At 41.5% G+C, this 21,485-nt stretch overlaps 1 protein-coding gene across 4 annotated transcripts in view; it reads right to left on the reverse strand.

The window, feature by feature from the left end:
• Positions 1 to 462: 462 nt before the first annotated feature.
• Positions 463 to 21,485, reverse strand: part of pak5 (p21 protein (Cdc42/Rac)-activated kinase 5) — a 151,594-nt gene continuing 130,571 nt past the window's right edge. For all 4 annotated transcript variants that reach the window (XM_039738556.1, XM_039738555.1, XM_039738557.1 and 1 more), the window contains 4 exons: positions 4,751 to 4,877; positions 3,514 to 3,639; positions 3,140 to 3,274; positions 463 to 1,424 (listed from right to left, as the gene is read on the reverse strand). In XM_039738556.1, coding sequence (XP_039594490.1) covers positions 1,269 to 1,424; positions 3,140 to 3,274; positions 3,514 to 3,639; positions 4,751 to 4,877 — 544 coding nt within the window. In that variant the 3' untranslated portion in view covers positions 463 to 1,268. The remainder of the gene's footprint in view (positions 1,425 to 3,139; positions 3,275 to 3,513; positions 3,640 to 4,750; positions 4,878 to 21,485) is intronic.

A 21,485-nucleotide genomic window follows, 5' to 3' on the forward strand; every position in this document is an offset into this window, starting at 1 on the left:
AGAGTGACGCTTTCTTTGGAGGTTTCGTTTTGCTCGCCTCGCTTGTGTTATTAATGACTAAGCGAGTTTCTGTTTCCTCGGAGGTGGAGCCTTTACCCCGACTCCACCCCTCACTTCCGGGACAGACAGACAAACAGACACACTTCCACGCGTAGACGTTTATATATAATACTTGTTCGGCCCTTGTTTGGAACAAAGGGGGAAAAAAGTGAGAGCAACACACTTTGGAGGTTTAACCCTGAAATGTGAGAATTGGAGAGCTAAAGCTTTCTCATCGTGCACGACCTTCAGTAAATTCCTGGATGAGGAAAACAATGAAAATCGAACAAGGAAGTATTGCTTACATATGAATTATGACCAAAAACAGTGCTCCTTGAATATTGAAAAATAAAACAAAAAAATTAATAAAAAGAGGCAACTTTACTAAAAAATAAAAAAAAAAAAATCATATTTTTTTTTAAAATAAATCAAGCTATAAATAGAATATAAAAAATCTGGGATTCCTCCCTCTTTTTTTAAATGGAATCCAAATCTCTGTCGGTGTACAAACGTATCGTTTTGCAGTCTGCCTGAGTGAGTCAGAAGGAATAACTCAATTAAAAAAAAAAGGGAATTAGAAACGGTAGGAAGTTTGAATGCGTTTGTGGAGTTTATCGACATTTTGAGACGGTCTATCGTAGTTAATACTGCTCATATCACAATGGTTACATCACAAATACTGAAAAAGTCTTAAAACCTGTACAGAAAATTACATTTTGCTCTAAAATACATTTTGTTGCTAGTTTTCAAAGAGAAAAGTGCTTTTCCATTTTGTTTTCTCCAAACTTAAAAAAGCGACGCCCGTGTTATTTGGACATCCCAGCCCCAGCTTTGCCCAATAAGATGAGCCTCGTGTGTTTCTACTGGAGAGGCGCACTAAGGCTACACGAATGTTGTAAACTGAAGTGACAGAGGAAGCAGGCTGCTTGATCAAACCGCCACCAGCCCGAGACCCTACTGCAGATGCGCTGCTCGTGAAGATCCACCCGACTGCAAGTTTTGGCTGATGCATTCATCACATACCCCGTTTTTTCCAAAGAATCGTCTTGCTGTTAGAGTTTCGAATTTGTGCTCTTCAGTGCAAGCTAAGTGGGCAAAGATTTTTGATTCTCTCTCCCTACAATAACCTGGAAATGTTCCGTTGTGGTGTTTGTTTCAGTCTCACTGATCCATTTTTAAAAAAAAAAAAATTATTCTAAGGGACACTCAAAAACAGCGAGGTCCTCGCTTTAACGTTGTCTATACTGTCTCATGAGGGGCACAATGCAGGAGGAAGGTCCAGACAGCTTTAGGAACGGGTGCTGGAGTAATTCTTGTGCAGTTGCTCGCTGTGATGGCTCCCTCACCAACATCCTGTCCAAAAATCCTCGTAAAATCGTCGACACCTGAGGAGCAAAGCAAAACATCAAAGAAGAAGAGGAAAGAAGATGTAATACAAATAAAAAAAAGGATTAAAAAAGAAAAAATACAAAAAAAAACATAACGTTGGCATTCCACTTAATCAAACTGATAGTAAACTAAAACAGAAGTAAGCATTTTCTTGAAAAGAAAAAGAAAAAAAAAAAAAACAAAGAAAAACTAAAATACTAAAAAAAAGCAAAACAAGATTCCACCCCCAAAGAATCCATGAAGTGACAGGTGGAGAAAAATAAATAAATAAATAAACAAAAAGGGATTAAAAAAGGAAAATACAAAAAAAAAAAAAATGCAAATACTAATAAAAACCCAACATTGGCATTCTGCTCAATCAAACCGATAGCAAACTAAAACAGAAGTAAGCATTTTCTTGAAAAGAAAAAAAAAAACAAACAAAGAAAAACTGAAATACAAAAAAAAGCAAACAAGATTCCAGCCCCAAAGAATCCATGAAGTGACAGGCGGAAAAAAAAAATACAAATAAAAAAACAAAAGGATAAAAAAAGAAAAAATACAAAATATAAAAAGCAAAACAAAATTCCACCCCTAAAGAATCCATAAAGTGACAGGTCGATGAAAAAACAAAAATAAACAAACAGGGATTAAAAAAGAAAAATACAAATACAAAAAAAAACAGAACATTGGCATTCTACTCAATGAAACCTACAGTAATACTAAAACAGAAGTAAGCATTTTCTTGAAAAAGAAGAAAAAAAAAAGAAAAACTGAAGTATAAAAGCAAAACAAGACTCCATCCGTACTCAATCAATGAAGTGACAGGTGGAATAAAACAAAGAAAAAAAAAAACAAAAAGGGATAAAAAAAATCACAAAAAAGCTAAACAAGAAGTGACATGAGTAAAAAAAAAAAAAGAATAAAAAATAGAATTACAAAAAAATAAACAAAGCCAAACAAGATTCAGTAGTTCCTAAGGAGCCTATGAAGTGACTTTAGTACAACAAAGGGGATTTAAAAAAGAAAAAATAGGAATACAGAAAAAAATTAAAGCAAAAAAAGATTCAATTCCTATGGATCCCATAGAGTGACATGAGTTAAAAAAAGAATAAACAAAAGCAGGAATTAAAAAAAGAAAAAATAGAAAAGCTAAACAAGATCCAATCCCTGTGGAGCCCATGACTGATAGGAGCAAAAAAAGAATAAACAAATTAAATAAAATAAAAAAAAGATATGCATTCATAAATAAATAGAAAAAGGCAAAAAAAAAAAAAAAATTCTGAAATTCAGTGATTAAAAATGCCAAACAAGATTCAACCCCTCTAGAGCTCATGAACTGGCATGAGTAAAAATAATAATAATAATAATAATATAAAAGTGCTTATTTCTCGTGGGCGTGAGAAGCTTTTGCATGCACAGAATATAAAATAGGTTGTCTGCTTTTATGCGTTGCTGCTTTATACTGCAAAGCTACCACCTTAGGGATCGCAGACAAGAGAATGGCACTGAAAGGGTAATGTATGAGAAAGTGCCAGTGCAACTCTAAGGGTCTAAAACTGCTGGTCCTCATTGAGACAGTTGTACCACTAATATACACAAGTGGGCAACGTTTTACCCACAGTTCACTGTGAAATGTCTACATACTTCATGGATCTGAAAATAATTAGAATTATCCAAGATTACAGTTAAGATTTGGAAGATGTAATAATTCAATAAATAATCGCTGTACCTTGTGGGTTTCTTTCAACCTCGGTGGTAAGTTGTCTCGTATTCTTCTCATTGCTTGAAGTGGGGGCTCATTAAAGTATGGTGGCTCTCCATCTACCATTTCTATTACCATAATGCCAAGTGACCAGACATCCACCTGCAATGTAAGTTACAGCTTTGTCACTTTCATTTTGATATATGCATGGGGTTACAGAGTTTTAAAAAAATAAAGTATTGAGGTGTGGATGAGCATGCCCAGTGGTGCCTTGGCATGCCATCCTGGGTTGATTCTTACCATGCACCAAATGCTGTGGTGACTGAGTGACCCACAACACATTACTGAAATGGGGTTAGTAGGTTCCAAAAGCGGGGTGGATGGATTTCTAAATACATTACCTCTGTTCCATAGGGCATTCTAGAGATGACCTCAGGTGCCATCCAGTAAGGTGTGCCAACCAAGGACTTTCTTTTAGGGACCTCCTTAGATACTTGAGCACAGAAGCCAAAATCTGACAATTTTATCTATATAAGAAAAAGAAAAAAAATATTTTCAATTACGAAAATAAAATAAAGAACGACAGAATTATATTCTAAGCAGAAGTGAGTACTGTACATGGAGTGCATGAGCCTGCAGGAGATGCCTTGTAGTCCTCGTCTCAGTTGGGATAATAGAACATTTGACTGGATGAAGCTAGAAAGCAGGAGAAGTTCACATCCACACACCCCTATGACAGGTGGTGGTGTCCCTCTCAAGTCATCCCAGTTTGGAAACCCACAGGGTTGCTTGGGATTTGGAGTGCAGAAACTCAACCCTTTTGGGGTTCCTAGGTTAACACTAGAGGGCACTGCCAGCAAAGGACCTCCTTGGTTTTCCCCACAACAAGGAAGTGCGCCCAACTGGCAGTGCCGTGATATTGGAAGCATTTCTGGATCGAACTTAAAAGAGATCTGCTGCCTCACCTCGGGGTGTCGGAGTCCAGAGGTGGCAAGCAACACTCACCAGAAAAGCACAGAAGGAGAACAAGAGCATTCACGTAATCCATTGTTGTGTCGATATTGGCGGTGACTAATGAGCCCAGGGCTGTGTTCGGTGAAGTTATTATGTCTGAGGATCGGGACATTGGGGCTATTAATAGTTATGAGCAGCATTAAGACTTGGTTTGAGAGCGCATAATTTATCCTTTTATGAATGAGTTATTGTAATCGAGTGGTGAACCTCGCTGATATAGAGGCTTGGTGCATATTCATTCAACTCTCATCTTGGATCCTTCAAAATGTATTCGTTCTGTGCTTAAGATGAATGGGATATCAAGCAGATTTCCTCTGAGGTGGGTGGTGCCCACCTACAAGGACTTGAATTTAATGTTATATCAGCCCAATGAGTTAGGTTGTGTGAGTGCACCTTGCCATGGATACGTACCCCATCCAGATTTCAGGACTCCCCGGAACGCCAAACAGAAGAACGAATGCACTGAACAATCAAAACGCACTTTCGTGAATTTCATTCCTTTGTTTATACGAGTGTGTGTCTTACAGATTCACTTTGACCTACAGAGTCGATAAGTTAATTCAGCTATCATCGTACATTAACTTACAGTGACAATCAAATTTAAGGTTATCTGAAGAATCTTACCCTTCCATCACTTGTGAGGAGAATCGAGTCACTCTTTATGTCACGGTGAATCACCCCTTGAGTGTGCAAGTATGACAAGGCCTTCAGCACCGACAAGCAGACTGTGGCTATCTGTTCCTCGTTCATCCTGAAATGACAAAAGAGCTTGGGTAGTTTGGATGAAGATGCAGGGAGCGTCTCTACTGCCTATCAGCAATTTCAAAGGGATTTACGTCTGGATAATCTTAGGGAATCATTAGGAAGATTTCAGCAATAATTTGAGGAATGGAATTCCAACTTTTAAAAAGCAAATCACTGTGTAATTCGACTACAAAACTGTTCACGCATTTGGTACCTCGTCTGAAATTGTCTAAAATGTACCCAAATGTGAGGTTTAACCTGTGAGCTTGTAGCAGTGGACTACAATTCCCAGCAGTCATGGTAGTGTTACACCATTGGGCAGCTTCAAAGTGGCATAGGGGTTGCTGGGAAGAAGGGTAATTAGGCACTCTCTTTAAAAAGGAGCGAAAGATATGGCGGTCATCTGTGTTTATTCGTTTCTACGCTTCTCATTCCACCTCTGAAATACAACCACCGTTGGGTTACAGTTTTGTTTGCGCTGTATGTATTTGTCTTGTGTCTGCTTGTTCATTCATTTTGTGTGGCTTGATAAACGTCTTCCTCCATGGAGCGCTTCCATCTTCTGCAGATCTCCACATAACAACTGGAACACGGTAGGACAAAACTTCCATGACATTGAGGAAATTCACTTTTCATATCAGCTCGTTTTCACCGTCCTCACACGTGTGGAACCGGACTGTCTGTGGACTGAAGTGTGAGTGTTTCTCGTTAAGTTGAGTTATTGTTATTGTCAGGGGAAATTTGGGTGGGCCTTTGTGTAAGAACTGCTTTATAATTTTTTTATTTCCTGCATTGTTTAATTTATTCTTTATTATATCTACGTGTGTGTCTCTGTGTCGACTGGGAGCATTCCTGGGGCCCCCAAAATAAAATCAACAAACCGCTGCTTAAACACAGAGCGAATCTTGCTGTGAGTGACTCAACACAGAATAGGCCATTTGTATGTACTTGAGTATGAGTATGGCAGACTGGCTCTGTGAGCTTGTGGGGTCTACCAGTTTGTGGCTGTTGCCCCTCGATGCTTCCATTTCAAAATAATAGCACTATCTAGTCACAAACTGACTGACTGTGGCAAAGATGGCACCAGATGACAATGCCACATTCTATTGGTTAATGGAGATTGCATGGCCGTGTGCTTAATCTGATGCCCCTGTTAGCAATGAAACACCTGAACTCAGGAGCTCGGAGGAATGTCCACATACTGCACTTTTGGCTGCCTAGTGAATCTGCCACAATTCCAGAATCAGCACACATCATGCACTGTGCAGGCATTTAATTGTCCGGATCAGATTGTGTTTCGCTCTTTTAATAAAATTAAACAAGCAAACGCAACAGAAATGGGGGATCTCAACTCTGACGTGTTTCTATGCACCATTTCCTCATGCAGGCAGTGTGGTAAAGTGGTTACGGCACTGGATTTGAAACTTCACGTCTGCCCATTGCCTTTGATGCACCGTCACGTGCTGAAGCCCTCCAGCTACCTATAAAGCTGTAATTAATTAAAGTTACACCTTATAGTCAGCACCTCAACCGCTTCTCAGTCTACTCAATTACTCTGACCTTCACTGAGAGCAATTCTTAAAGGTAATTGAATTAAATTCATTAGCAGGAAAAAGGAAAATATTCAATTAACGTCGAGTCTACCAGGCACGGAAAGAGTCCTAAAAGAAGCAACCAAACGATGTGCACTTCCTCTGGAGAACAGAGACACATTCAACAAAGACGAATTACTAAGGAGGGTGATGTGGTGGAACAGTGTTTAACTCCTCATCCTCATGGATCCTGGCTTTGAACCTCAACACCTGGGCACAGGGGGCAACCAACCCTGCTGCGGTGGAAGAGACAGAGGAATGGACTTAGCACTCTAATAGTAGCAGGGCCCCTAGAACGACTGTTGGGTTTCTTCTGCACATCCCAACTGCTACCTCCTTCATCAGCCGCTTCTCCGTATCGCTCAGCACTTTGACATCTCCAAGCACTTCCGACAGCTTGGTTCCTGTGCCCGCACATACACCCCACCACTCCAGAGGCAACCTGTGGCCACTTTACTCCGGTCCTGTGTGTGTGTGTGATATCTCAGTTAGGATTACTCTTCTGGCTGTCAAGGTCTTGTTTTATGTCTTTTTGATTCAATTTTGAGTTGTTGAGATATTTTAATGTTACGGTTGTTTCTTATCTGCTTTGTTTTCTATCCCTGTGCTGTGTTCCATGTGTTTTGTGGGTGGTCCGCTAAGAGGAGGGGCCACCTGCCAATCAATGTCCATCACCACTATAAATGTTGAGGGTCTTCCATAGTTGCTGGTGGTACATTTCAAAAGCACTAGGCAGCTGTGGTGAGTGTGATTTGTGTTTCTTATTTTAATTTGTCAGATTCCTGATCATTTTGCTGTGTTTTTTTGGATTGTGTATTCACTTTGGCTTTCTCTTTGCTGGCAACTCCTTTTTGCCTTGTGTGTCCTACAGAACTTCATATACTTACAGAGCATTTTTATGATAATAAATCTTTTATTTTATAAAGATTATATGTGACCCTTTTGTATCTAGCTGGGGTTTTGGATGGGATTTCTCCCTCTATGGTAATACATCTTTTATTTTGTAAAGATTATAAGTTTCCCTTTTGTATCTAGCTGGGGTTTTGGATGGAATTTCTCCATCTATGGTAATAAATCTCTTATTTTATAAAGATTATATGTGACCCTTTTGTATCTAGCTGGGGTTTTTGATGTGATTTCCCCCTCTCTATTGCTTTGGGACTACCGGTCATAACACTTCACGTCCAAACCTGAGGCCTGCCAGTGGCCACACACCCAGGCTGATAGACTTTAGCAGCATGGAGTCACATCGGAAGTGCTTCTTGAAGTGTGCCGATATCCTCCATGCTTTCTGAAGCTCCCTCACCAGATAACCTCACCGTTTCTGATAGTCCTCGGCCACACAAACAATATGTCCCTCGCATGTCTGATCCCAATACATTACGCTATTATGCTCAATTCTGTATTTTAATTATGTGTTATGTTTGAGGGCTCTTGATTGTTGTGCTTTGAGGGGATGTCTTGGTCTATGTGAAAAAAAAAACTAAATGTCCCTCATGGAACAGCAAACCTGAATGGAATTAAATTAAAAACAGACATCTTACTCAAAGTATACTTTTTCAAAGTCTGCTTCTTAATTGCATAAACCACAGAAAAAAAGCATACATTTCTGGTCTTCTTTTGTCCAGACTGCTCCGCTTTCCACCGAGATAACAAACACAGCGCACGAGCACTTGGTAAATCTCACCATCATTCTCTTAAGACTGAGGATGGTGAAATCAGTAACCATGGAAACGTTTTCTACAACAGTTGACAATCTGTATTCGGAATACTGGGAAAAAAAAAAAGAAAATGGTGATGTCAAGTGAGGACAAGCCTTGCGCCCACTCAGTGCTCATTTCAGGAGATAAACAGACTCACGATTCAGTCCGCAGCATTTAGGTCACCGCAGAACTTCACTGCTAAATAATTTACTCGGAGGGCTTTGCCGCCTGTTTTCTAGATCTCTCTGAGTTAGACGAGTCCTTTTAATTTGATGATATCCACCAAGGTGAAAGGGCACTTGATGTAGAATCAGGAAGATCTGCTACGGAGGGAACATGGACGAGCATACAGGCTTGGGCAGAATTGTAGATGATGAGATTTAATGTATGGTTATTACATATCGGAAGTGAACACATAATGGGAGGTCTGAAACGTGAAAGTACCCCTTATGAGAAAGAGAGCAATGAGTCTTAAGCCTTGTTAATACTTAAGCCGACGCACAAACTGCAACACCAAGTGTTAACCCAAATGCACTTATACTTGTGGGAGTCTGTTCAGTGGGCCTGTTGATATTCTCGTACTCATCGGATTAGAGTTGTCTCCGTTTTAATTTGTGCCGCTGTGTTGTGCGTCTCTATGTGTAATGAGGTTGGGAAACATTCCTGGGGTCTCTGAAATCAACTAAACACATCACCATTTTAGGATGGTGCGAATCTGAACATCTGGGGCCTCATGTATTAACAGTGAATACGCACAAAAATGTTGCCTACTCCCGTTTCCAAGCTCAAATCACAATTTATAAGACCTAAACTTGGCGTAAAGCCTCGCACATTTTCATGGGAGCTCAAGCCCTGGCATACGCAAGTTCTCTGCTCAGTTTTCAGACAGGCGGCACCCAGCATCAAAGCAGTGCTACTGTTCCAGTGTGGTTTCCCTTTCTTTCACAGATCCACATCCCTGACGCGGCTTTACCATATACACTGAAATTAATCGCATATTGTTTATTAGTTTAAGGCATCTGATTGTAATTAACCTGTAACAATATAATGGTCCATGGAATGGGCAAACTATTCCAAATACAGTGGAACCTCGGTTTACGAGTAACTTGGTTTACGAGTGTTTTGCAAGACGAGCAAAAATTTTTAATAAATTTTGACTTGATAAACGAGCGATGTCTTGCAATACGAGTAGTATGGATACACTTTGTCTGCTGAGCGTCATGTGATCACAACTGAGCTGATGGTGGTTCTCTCTCTCTCTCCTTATCTCGCTCACTCGCTCGCTCATCATGTCTTTTTCTCTCTCTCCTTATCTTGCTCGCTCGCTCGCCCAGTGCGTCTTTTTCTCTCTCTCTCCTTATCTTGCTCGCCCAGCGCTTCTCTCTATTTACAGCGCTTCTCTCTCTCTTCTTATCTCGCTGCCCAGCGCCTCTCTCTGTTTACTACAGCATTGTGACTGTGTGTGTGCGCTGTGAAGTGCGAGTCCTCATCTTGCTCCCCAAAACACGAAGCTGAGTCTCAGTACTTTAACACCAGCTGAATAAACACCAGTTTATTCAGTTTGAAACAGCAACAGCGCTGTTATTTATTGCAGCGGGATCTTTATAATGTTCCTTGATCTTTTTGGATGCGCTTATACGGCGAACTGCTACAGCGCTGGGAGACTGCGATTGCTTTGAGACACTCTTCAGCGTGTCGTCCCGTTGGGTGGAATTCCACATGAGTTTAGAAACTCACACCAGCCATGATTCTTTTTAAAGGTAAATTGCAGGTTAATTTGTATTATGTATTTTACTTTATATTTTGTATTAATCCTTTTTATATGAATAGTTTTGGGTTGTGGAACGAGTCATCTGAATTTCCATTATTTCTTATGGGGAAATTCGCTTTGATATACGAGTGTTTTGGATTGCGAGCACGTTTCCGGAACGAATTATGCTCGCAAACCGAGGTTCCACTGTACCATAACTGCTTTAGCGTCGTTACTCTCACTGCACCTTCTTCTTCTTTCAACTGCTCCTGTTAGGGGTTGCCACAGCAGATCATCTTTTTGCATATTCCTCTCACTGCACCACTAGGAGTATTTATATAATTGTATCTGAGTGTGAATCACAGCTCTACAACAGCTGATCGGAAAGAGAATTATCAGTATACAGCATCAAGCATACACTGCCTAAGCCATGCACACAGTCTATATGAACTTCTCTCATATGACAAACATTTCAGAGCCTTTCCTGTACGGATCTCACGGTTCAGAAATAGCTTCATCCCAAGAACTCCAAACACACTCAGTCAGTCCATCAAGTGCTCCTTGTAGAGCTGTTTGTACTTATTAGTACAGTCACCTCACTGTAAACTTGCACTACAGTTATAATATTACACAACCTGAGCCAATTTATAAAGAGCGTATTTACATATGATGATGATATCATTTTTAAGATGAAATGCAGTAAAATATGTTGATCTTATTATACAAATAAAACTTTAACTTTATTTAAATAATCTGTATTGTTCATAATTAAACATGTGAGGACACGGTGCCGCAGCGCTAGTGAGGATCTGGTGCTCCATTCACGGATTGTTCCTGCCTCGTGCTGTATTCTTTCTGGGGCTGGCACAACACTTGAAGGATAGATGGATAGAATATCTAAACATGTACTTTGAAGATATTTCAACGTTCCTTAAAAGTTTTCAAGAATCGCCATTCTAAGCTTACAGATGGCTTAACGTCTATTACAGAGCTGATTGTGTGGCGATTGGCTATTTGGAGAAAGAAAAGTAAGGACTGGAATTGGAGGTTAGTATGTTTGAAAGAGACAGGACTGCTACAATAAAGTATTTCATCGAAGGTCACGCACGGTGCAACAAGCATCTTGTGTGAGACATGAACAATCACTGGACAAGGCGCCAGCTCGTCACTATCACTGCGCCACCGTGTTCCCATGTTTAGTAACCTGCTTTCATTCCTATCATCCTGAAAATGATATCATGTATACATCTCAGTATTTTAATTATTCAGAGAGCTGTAATATCACGAATGTAATGGATTCTGTGTCCAGTCGGAGAAAGAGAAAGCCCATTTAAGAAGCACGTAGTGATTCACACACATAGAAGATCAAATACAAAACAAAGCATTTAACGTGCTACTTTAGTTACGATGGGATTTGAAAAACTAGTAAATTAATCGATTTTAAGATGAAGTTTATGATGTTTTACTATAATGATAAAATAAACTATTCGATTAAAGTGGAAATTTTGAGATTAAAGTTGGCATTTCGTGCTTTTTTTCCCTCACCATGTGCCTATTTTTTTTTTCTCTGTACCCTTATAAGCTTTCCTATGACACTCAGACGGTGGGCTATGACTCGCCTTTTCACTGTGACTTTGATATCTGACAGCTTCTTTTTTATTTCAGGCACTGTGCGACTTTATGAACTTGAGCTTTTGAGTTTCTCCGATACGCTTTGTCACTCGATCAACTTCCTTTTGTTGTTTATCCCACTGTTTAAACCAACAAATAGTACATTTTTCTTTGCCTACACTTGGCATTTGCTGAAATTCTTCTTTTCCCCCTCGTGCTTTTCCCATTGTCTTTTCACAGAACTCTGAGCTTATGGGCTATTTATATTAATTTGCATATTCAAAGAGGCGTAATTCTGGGAGGAGTTTGGGAGTGGCAGCAGGCACATGCACGTGTGTTACTTTTCACGCTGACCGGGATTTATGGAGTGGATGAACCTGGAAGTTGCCGAACGCACAGATTTATGCATCTGGATTTTTTTGTGCGTACAAACATTTACGCTTTTGTCCGTACGCCATGTATTAGTGTGAATTCTACGCATGGTGTTATGCATGAGGCCCCTGGTGACCACTACAAGCTATAATGGCACATAGGGGGTTGAGGACTATTATGAGCATAACAATAACCAAGAGACGATAAAGAAATGAGAACTCATGATCAAAAAATATTACAATTGTTGGAGTACTGGAAAGACTAGAATTCGGTAGTCCAATGAAATTTGTTGGAGCGTCATTTTATAACATCCTGTACCTTCAAAGCTTTAATGTTAGATTCACGAAAATCTGTAGGTAAAGAAAATGTGGTATTTCATACCAAACAGAAGAGGGAGAGTTGGTGTGAAAACACTCCGTCCCATACATTTACAGATTAATCAATTGCCGCTGCGCTTGCCCAAAGTTGGCATCAGAGAGAGTCCTTTTGTTCCCACCCGGGCTCATAGTGATTGCGGGCAGCCACGCCACAGCATACAGCTCTCTAAAGGAAGCTAAGTGTTATGTTGTGTTATTGATGTTATTCCTTTTAGACAGTAGGTGGCACTGTGCAAAAATGATATATAAAGAACTGGCGCCATGCCTGAGGTTTGTTTCCTGCCTTGCGCCCTGTGTTGGCTGGGATTGGCTCCAGCAGACCCCCGTGACGCTGTAGTTAGGATAGAGCCAGTTGGATATTGGAAGGATGGGAGAGGGATGGGAGTTTCCAAGAGAGGGAGGGTGTGAGATGGAGATTTTGCCGTAATAAAGAAGGTATTTGAAAATTACAACCTGTACTGTACTGATCGGTACAACACTAAGGAAGAGCTAAAAAATAGAATTTCTTTTTTTTTTAACTTTCATTGAATTTATTGAAAATATATAACATTCCATATGTTATATGGGTTGGAGAGGGTGGCACTGGAGACAGAGCTGGAGGTGGCAGAGTTAAAGATGCTAAGATTTGCATTGGGTGTGACGAGGATGGACAGGATTAGAAATGAGGACATTAGAGGGTCAGCTCAGGTTGGACGGTTGGGAGACAAAGTCAGAGAGGCGAGATTGCGTTGGTTTGGACATGTGCACAGGAGAGATGAGGGGTATATTGAGAGAAGGGTGCTAAGGATAGAGCTGTGAGTCAAGAGGAGAAGGGGAAGGACTAAAAGGAGGTTTATGGATGTGCTGAGAGAGGACATGCAGGTGATGAGTGTGACCAAAGATGCAGAGGATAGAAAGATATGGAAGAAGATGATCTGCTATGGTGACCCCTAATGGGAGCAACTGAAAGAAGAAGAAAAACATAGAACATTCCATACAATCAAATCAAACTTAACAAAACGAAATTCAATTCAACCCCAACTCGTGAGAAATAGATAAAGGCCAACAGCCTGAGTAAAACATTTGAGTGGTAATGAGGGAAAGCAGTCCTGCTCCGTAATATAAATGCTTATTCTAAAATGTTATTGATGAGGTCCTGCCAAGTTTAAAAACATTTTGTGCACAAATCCTCTAAGTGAGAATTTGATTTGTTCCCATTTTAAACGGTATGTAACATAAGTTACCCACTGACTTAACAGAGGTGGGTTAGGGTTCTTCCCGTTGAGCGAGACAAGTCTATGTTCTAATAGTGAGGTGAAGGCCATTACAATTTGTTTGTCCTTCTCCACTTTAAGCCCCTCTGGGAGCCCACCAAGCACAGCTATTAATGGATTAGGAGAGATTGTCACACCAAGGCTGGCTGATAGACATTTAAAAATGTTTCATCCAGAATGATGTTAATTGGGTACACACCACCCAAAACTTGTAGCGTAGTGAGGCCTGAGCTCGATTGCAATGTTCACAGGTTGGATTTTGACCTTAGACAATTTTAAAGAGACAGATGTGCTCGATAAAACATTTTGAGTCGAATAATTGAATGCCTTGCTTATATGGAGCTTGAGTGAATTCTGTGCATGGCTGCCTTCCACTTCCATTTCTGAAATGTAGAGTGAGAGGTCCTTTTCCCACTGTCCTCTGGGATCTTGAAAAGGAAGGCACTTTAAAATGGTTTTATATATTATAGAAATGCTGTCTGAGTCCCCAAGACTGATCAGTATCTCTTCTGGAATAGAAATAGGTGGGAGGTGAGGAAAATTGGGCAGATTGTGTTTAGCAAAGTTTCTCATTTGCAGACAGTGGGAAAATTGGGTTGATGGGAAGCTAAATTTAGATTTTTAATTTAAATGCTCTATAATTTATAATCAGATCTCTAAATGATTTAATTCCATACCTTTTCCAAACATTAAAAATTACCGTGTTTCCCCGAAAGTAAGACCTACCACTAATCCATCATTTTTGCATCTGTCCTGAGAGCTGCCGTATTTAGCCTAGAAGCTGCCCTGGTTACAAGGTAAGGCACTTTTACAAGTACAGTGGAACCTCGGTTCACGAATGTCTCAGAACACGTACAAATCGGTTTACGACCAAAAAAATGCCAAACTTTTGCATCTGTTCACGACCACACACTCGTTATACGAACAAGCCAGTTTCCCATTTGGTTTGCGCGTGCCGATGATTTCCGCACGTGTTCAGTCTCTCCTTGTGCAGTCCCTGTGCAGCGAGTGAGTGACAGAGAGAGAGAGAGAGAGAGACATACATGCGCACGCGCGCAAGCAAGAGAGAGATAATAAAAATAAGACCTACCCGAAAATAAGCCCTAGTGCATTTTTTGGACCTAAAAGTAATATAAGACACTGTCTTATTTTTGGGGAAACACGGTATGTAAGTATGAGTGGGTAGAAAGAACATTTGAACACTCTGGACGAGAACAGGCCATTCAGCCCAACAAAGCTCGCCAGTCCTCTCCACTTATTTCTTCCAAAAAAACATCAAGTCGAGTTTTCAAAGTCCCTAACGTCTTACTGTCTACCACACCACTTGGTCTCTTATTCCAAGTGTCTATCGTTCTTTGTGTAAAGATAAACTTCCTAATGTTAGTGCGAAATTTAACTCTTCATAAGTTTCCAACTGTGTCCCCATGTTCTTGATGAACTCACTTTAAAGTCACCATCTTTATCCACTGGACTAATTCCCTTCATAATTTTAAACACTTCACCTCTTAATCTTCTTTTGCTTAAACTGTAAAGGCTCAGATCTTTTAATATCTCCTCATAACTCATCCCCTGTAGCCCTGGACTCCTAGTCGCTCTTCTCTGGACCTTCTCTTGTGCTGCTATGTGCTTTTTGTAGCCTGGAGACCAAAACTGCACCCAGGACTCCAGATGAGGCCTCACCAGTGCGTTATAAAGCTTGAGCAGAAGCTCCTGTGACTTGTACTCCACACGTCAAGGTCTCTTTTTCATGGCTTCTGAACACTGTCTGGGAGTCGATAGCTGAGAGACGTAGTGTGTAGCCCATGTCTACTTCCCGGGATTCAGTGCCAAAGGGGTGTCCCGGCCGTCCACCACAGTTGTTATCATGTAGAGGCGCCACAGATAAAATATTATCTAACTTGAAGTGCTTCCTACATTTTGGTTCCATATTCTGAGTGAATGAAGGACAATTGGGCTGTTAGTATATTGAAGATAATTCGTATTTTCTGGGGTACAAAGCAAGGAATATAAGGAGGTGCTGCAGGATTTCATTTCTATTGCGGACCAAGCCTGTGTATGTTCATTGATTTGTGTGAGTCTCCAGGTTTTAATAGCTTGTATGTTTGCTGCCCAGTAATAAAACTGAAAATTAGGTAGTGCCATGCCACCTTCTGATTTAGGTCATTGTAGGGTCGCCCTTTGGAGGCGTGGATATTTCGAATCCCAAATAAATGAGGTTATGATTGGATCTAATTTCTTAAAATAATGATTTGTTAATGTATAAGGGGATGTTTTGAAATAGGAACAGAAGCTTAGAGAGGATGTTCATCTTGACAGGGTTAATTCTTCCTGCTAAAGTAAGACGGAGGGTAGACCATCTATGCATGTCTTCTTTAATTTTGTCCATGCAAACAGCAAAATTTTGTTGAAAAAGAGCAGAAATAAAAAGGGAATTCCAATCATTTTTAAAACATGAATAGATTCTGTTAAAGATTGGAGCAAAGGTTGCAAAATGGGCAGTGTGATAGAAATATTGAGCTCTTCGATCAGGGGGACGCAATGAAGAGGATCTAACTTTACCTCATCCATCTGTGACATTTCTCGTGAATGTTAATATAAACACATTGTCTGTTTTCAACATTTTAGAGGGGAGAGAGGAAGAGACAGAAAAGGGATTTGCATTCAGGCTTTGCCACCCACATACTTTGAAAAAGAAAAGCTCAGTTTAGTAGAAGTAGGAGTATAAAACAAAGGGCCGTGCCCAGCTGAGACAGAAGTGCCAGATGCTGTGCTAGAAGTAATCCAACCTTCTGTTATGCAGGACTGTCCATGAGATGCACTATTGCTTTACATGCAAGGTCCTGGAGGAGTGATATTGGTGAGAGAAGGTAATGGTAACAGAAAGAAAAGCAATGAAAAGCATACAGTGCTGGTTCAGTGCCAACCACTGCATCACCCTGACCCCATTGTGGTCACACTTTAGTTTAGATATCCAGCAAATCCAATATGACACTCACAAGATGAGGAAATCCAAGGGACTCCACAGGTCCGCCATGGCTTCAACTCTCCGCAGTTTGCATACCAGGAAAAGGTGGGAGCGGAGGCAGTGGTGCAGTAAGAATTATGTTTCTGAACTTCTCTAGCACCTTCAGCACCATCCAACCTCTGCTCCTTAGGGACAAGCTGACAGAGATGGGAGTAGATTCACACCTGGTGGCAAAGATCGTGGACTATCTTACAGACAGACCTCAGTATGTGCGTCTCGGGAACTGCAGGTCTGACATTGTGGTCAGCGACACAGGAGCGCCGCAGGGGACTGGACTTTCTCCGGTCCTGTTCAGCCAACATACATCAGACTTCCAATACAATTCGGAGTCCTGCCACGTGCAAAAGTTCACCGACGACACTGCTATGGTGGGCTGCATCAGGAGTGGGCAGGAGGAGGAGTACAGGAACCTAATTAAGGACTTTGTTAAATGGTGCGACTCAAACCACCTACCACTGAACACCAGCAAAACCAAGGAGCTGGTGGTGGATTTTAGGAGGCCCAGGCCCCTCATGGACCCTGTGATCATCAGAGGTGACTGTGCAGAGGGTGCAGACCTATAAATACCGGGAGTGCAGATGGATGATAAACTGGACTGGAATGCTAATACTGATGCTCTGTGCAAGAGAGGACAGAGACGACTATACTTCATTAGAAGACTGGCGTCCTTCAACATCTGCAATAAGATGCCGCAGGTGTTCTACCAGATGGTTGTGGTGAGCGCCCTCTTCTACGCGGTGGTGTGCTGGGGAGGCAGCATAAAGAAGAGGGACGCCTCACGCCTGGACAAACTGGTGAGGAAGGCAGGCTCTATTGTAGGCACAGAGCTGGACAGTTTGACATCAGTGGCAGAGCGACGGGCGCTGAGCAGACTCCTGTCAATCATGGAGAATCCACTGAACAGGATCATCTCCAGACAGAGGAGCAGCTTCAGCGACAGACTGCTGTCACTGTCCTGCTCCACTGACAGACTGAGGAGACCCCACACTATGTGACTCTTCAATTCCACCCGGGGTGGTAAACGTTAACATTATACAAAGTTATTGTCTGTTATACCTGCATTGTTATCACTCTTTAATTTAAAATTGTTCTTTATCAGTATGCTGCTGCTGGAGTATGGGAATTCCCCCTTGAGAATTAATAAAGTATCTATCTATCTATCTATCTATCTATCTATCTATCTATCTATCTATCTATCTCCTCCCCTTGAATAAAAAGGCGATGGGCGGTCCCTCTGTAGTGATGTCATGTGGCCCCACCCCTAAAACTTTTAAGAGGGCAGATATTAAAAAAAAATTCAAAACGTAATGACAAAAAACATGAAAATGGACAAAATTTACAAAATAATATCTAGCAATAGGTAAAAATAACTCATTTACACAAGCAAATGTTATGAAACAGGGGTGGCATGGTGGCGCAGTGGTAGCGCTGCTGCCTCGCAGTTAGGAGACCCGGGTTCGCTTCCCAGGTCCTCCCTGCGTGGAGTTTGCATGTTCTCCCCGTGTCTGCGTGGGTTTCCTCCGGCGCTCCGGTTTCCTCCCACAATCCAAAGACGTGCAGGTTAGGTGGATTGGCGATTCTAAATTGGCCCTAGTGTGTGCTTGGTGTGTGGGTGTGTTTGTGTGTGTCCTGCGGTGGGTTGGCACTCTGCCCAGGATTGGTTCCTGCCTTGTGCCCTGTGTTGGCTGGGATTGGCTCCAGCAGACCCCCGTGACCCTGTATTCGGATTTAGCGGGTTAGAAAATGGATGGATGTTATGAAACATCTATTAACCATTTATAAAAATTTTCTTAACTCTGCTATTAACAATAAACATTTTTCACAAAAAATGTCACATTCACTTTTCATTTTTCTTTTTACATCTGGTTGGAAAGTGTTATAATGCATGTATATGGATGGACTGGCATCCTGGTGGGGAGGGACCAATTCCCTGCAGGCCAGAACAATGGAAGGACCGTATCAGGACTTTTTGCTCCCCCGATACACTAGGTGGTAGCTCTCCTGGACCGATGCACCCATACTCAAACATTGCAGGGCATACTGGGATCTGTAGTCCGGTTGAGCCGCCCTGCCGGGTTCCATGGGTGCCACCACGGGGAGCTACAGGGGAGGACCAACCTGACTTTAGGAGACTTCCACTTGACCCGGAAGTGCTTAATTCCAAGAAATGTCTTGGCAGCGGACGGATTAAAAATTCGGCAAGTCAGAATCGGGAGACACTCATCTGGGGAGGACAGGAGGAAGGAGAAGAGAAATAATTGTATTGGTGGAAGACTGTGCAAAGGTACTGCGGTTAATTAAATAAGCCCATTTGAACCTGGAACCTGTGTGTGGTCAGTTATGTCTTGTGTTTGGGGCTCCAAGACACAACCTGGTGGTCACAATGGATAGGATACACAAAGGTGAGAACACACCGAGCAAATGAAGATTTATGGTTTGATATACTTTGTCAGTTCCTGATTGGAAACTGTCTTTTCTCGTGAAAGTGTTATATAGCATGTAGCCTGCTAATGCCAACTTATATTAAATGCCTCAACTTAAGTGTTACTACAAGGGATCCCAACTCTGTTGGGCCCTTCACCTGAACATCGCTCCAGGGGCTCTGGCTGACTCAGTACTCTGATCCCCAAAAATCATGCGAAAAGACAGTTTCCCCACAGGGATTAACAAAGTACATCAAATTCAAAATCAAAAAATAAAAAAATAAATAAATAAAGCAAAATAAACACCTGTTAAGTCCTGCAAATTCCTGAAGTGGGCTGAGATTCATTGGCGCTGCTGACTTGCTCTTTGGTGTATCGGGGCCTTTTTCTCTTGCCAGCAGTGTTTGTGTTATGTTTTTTTTGTGGTACTCCTTACATTGTCACAGACAGTTGTCACGTACGTGTGCACAGGGGACACCCTAAAGGCTCTGGTGATTGTAAATTACCTGTCACTCCAGGGGGTGGCGCTGTCTTCTAATGTCTGTTCTCTACCTCCCGCTGCAGACCTGATGATTGACAGCGGTAACATCTCTGACATCACTTCAAGGGGTCTGGACCCACCTATACCTGCCAGCAGGACATATAACTGGAAGTTCGGCCATTTTGAGATCAGTTCAGTGTGGAACTCCCATCTGAAAAGTCATTCTTTATAATTATTGCTTGTTTTTCTGCTTTTCAATTACATGAGGTCACCGGGTGGCGCCCCAACTCTTTATTGTGGTCCGTCTAATCTTATATATAAACGTCTGTGCATGGAAGTGTGCGTGTCTGTCTGTCTGTCCGGCCCAGAAGGGCGAGGCTACAGCTTGAAACTCAAAGAGCCAGCAAGGCCGCCCGAAATTAACGACTCGGAAGAAGAAAGAAGAATGAGGCTACAGCATGAAGCTGAAAGAAAGCGACTCTGTCACCAAAGGGAAACCACAGAGAAAAGACAAACGAGAGAGAAACTCACTTAACCGTTGATCGACAAGGGGGGTGAGCACATCCGCAAAACGAAACCGCCAACTCTGCATTTCAATTTTTTTTCTGACGATTTCAATAGTTTCTAGGAGCCCGGGCTTTTTACAGCTACAGCTAGTCTCTTATATAATCCACATGTCTTGAGTTGAAGATTTCATTTCTGCCGTTAATGATCGTGTTACATTCGTAGTTTAAAAGTTGCAAACTTATGCTCTCCCACAACCTTATTCTTAACCATAGTGTAACTGGGCAATTCGTGACTGGCGTCGTGGGCCTTACTTGATGTGCGTGTTGGCATTACATTGTAACGGCCGACCCCTTACCCAGCTGGCAGTTACACTGCCAAGACCTGTGGCCTGGATGAATTACTGAGGCTAACCTACATATACCAAGCTGTACCTCTAACAAATAATATTTTCCCCTCAATCAACGGTTTAAACACAAGTACACAAAAGCAGATATGGAAAATAGGTGGATAAATGTACTGTATTAAATGAAACACAATAACAAAAAAATGTAAATTCCACATGTAGAAAATATATACTGTATATAGATATGTACATCCCTCCACCAAAGCAGCAACGTGAAAACACCATCTATACAAAAACAAACCCTCCCTTGACCCTGCAACGTATAACAAACAGAAAACACAAATAACATTGAATGAACACTGAAATGACAATGATCGTGAACTTGAGTCCGGGTATATTACTGTCCTGAATACGGATGACTGATCAACAAGGAATGGATGCGTTTGAATCTCCCGGAAAAATGGAACAATCTCACCGTGTTTCCTCGGCCTATGGTGGATATTGAAGTCCAACCCCGGGGTTTCTGGCGATGATTAGTCCAGCGTTTCTCAACCTTTAAGTATTTGCGACCCGAGTTTTCATAGCAGTTTTAATCGCCCCTTAACATTTTTTTTAAATGTATATGCATATTTTATTATACCTACTTAACTTTTATCAACATTTATCTAATTCTATATTTATTATTCTAGTATCAGAATGTAGTTTAAGTTCATTTGTTTTGGTTTCAGCAGATGTTTTTTTCATATTTTTGATTCTTTTTTTTTCACATCTTCGCGCCCTTTTTGTTACTTTGCCTCCCGGGCCTCCCGGGGGGGGTCCCGCCCCACAGGTTGAGAACCACTGGATTAAGCTGAAGTGAATCCGGCGGAATGAGAAACAAACTGGATGCAAAGTGCGATGTGAAAAATGGCAGGAAATGGTGGTTCGTTGTCGTTAAATGAAATCTCCGTCTTTCTCCTTCCTTCTTCTCCTTTCCCTCCTGATCGTTTAAATAGCAAAGAGCCGGATGTAACTGAATGTGAACAGGTGCTTTCCATCCTGGGGCTGTGGTCTCTCCCCCCTCATCCATCCCCTCTGCCCTTACGGGGACAACATTCACTGACGTACACATAATGAACTGTAAACGGGACGATGGAAATAACACGCACTCGGCACACACATCGAATACATTATTACTA

Source organism: Polypterus senegalus, chromosome 16 (assembly GCF_016835505.1).
Source record: "Polypterus senegalus isolate Bchr_013 chromosome 16, ASM1683550v1, whole genome shotgun sequence".
In the NCBI taxonomy this organism is placed as follows: domain Eukaryota; kingdom Metazoa; phylum Chordata; class Cladistia; order Polypteriformes; family Polypteridae; genus Polypterus; species Polypterus senegalus.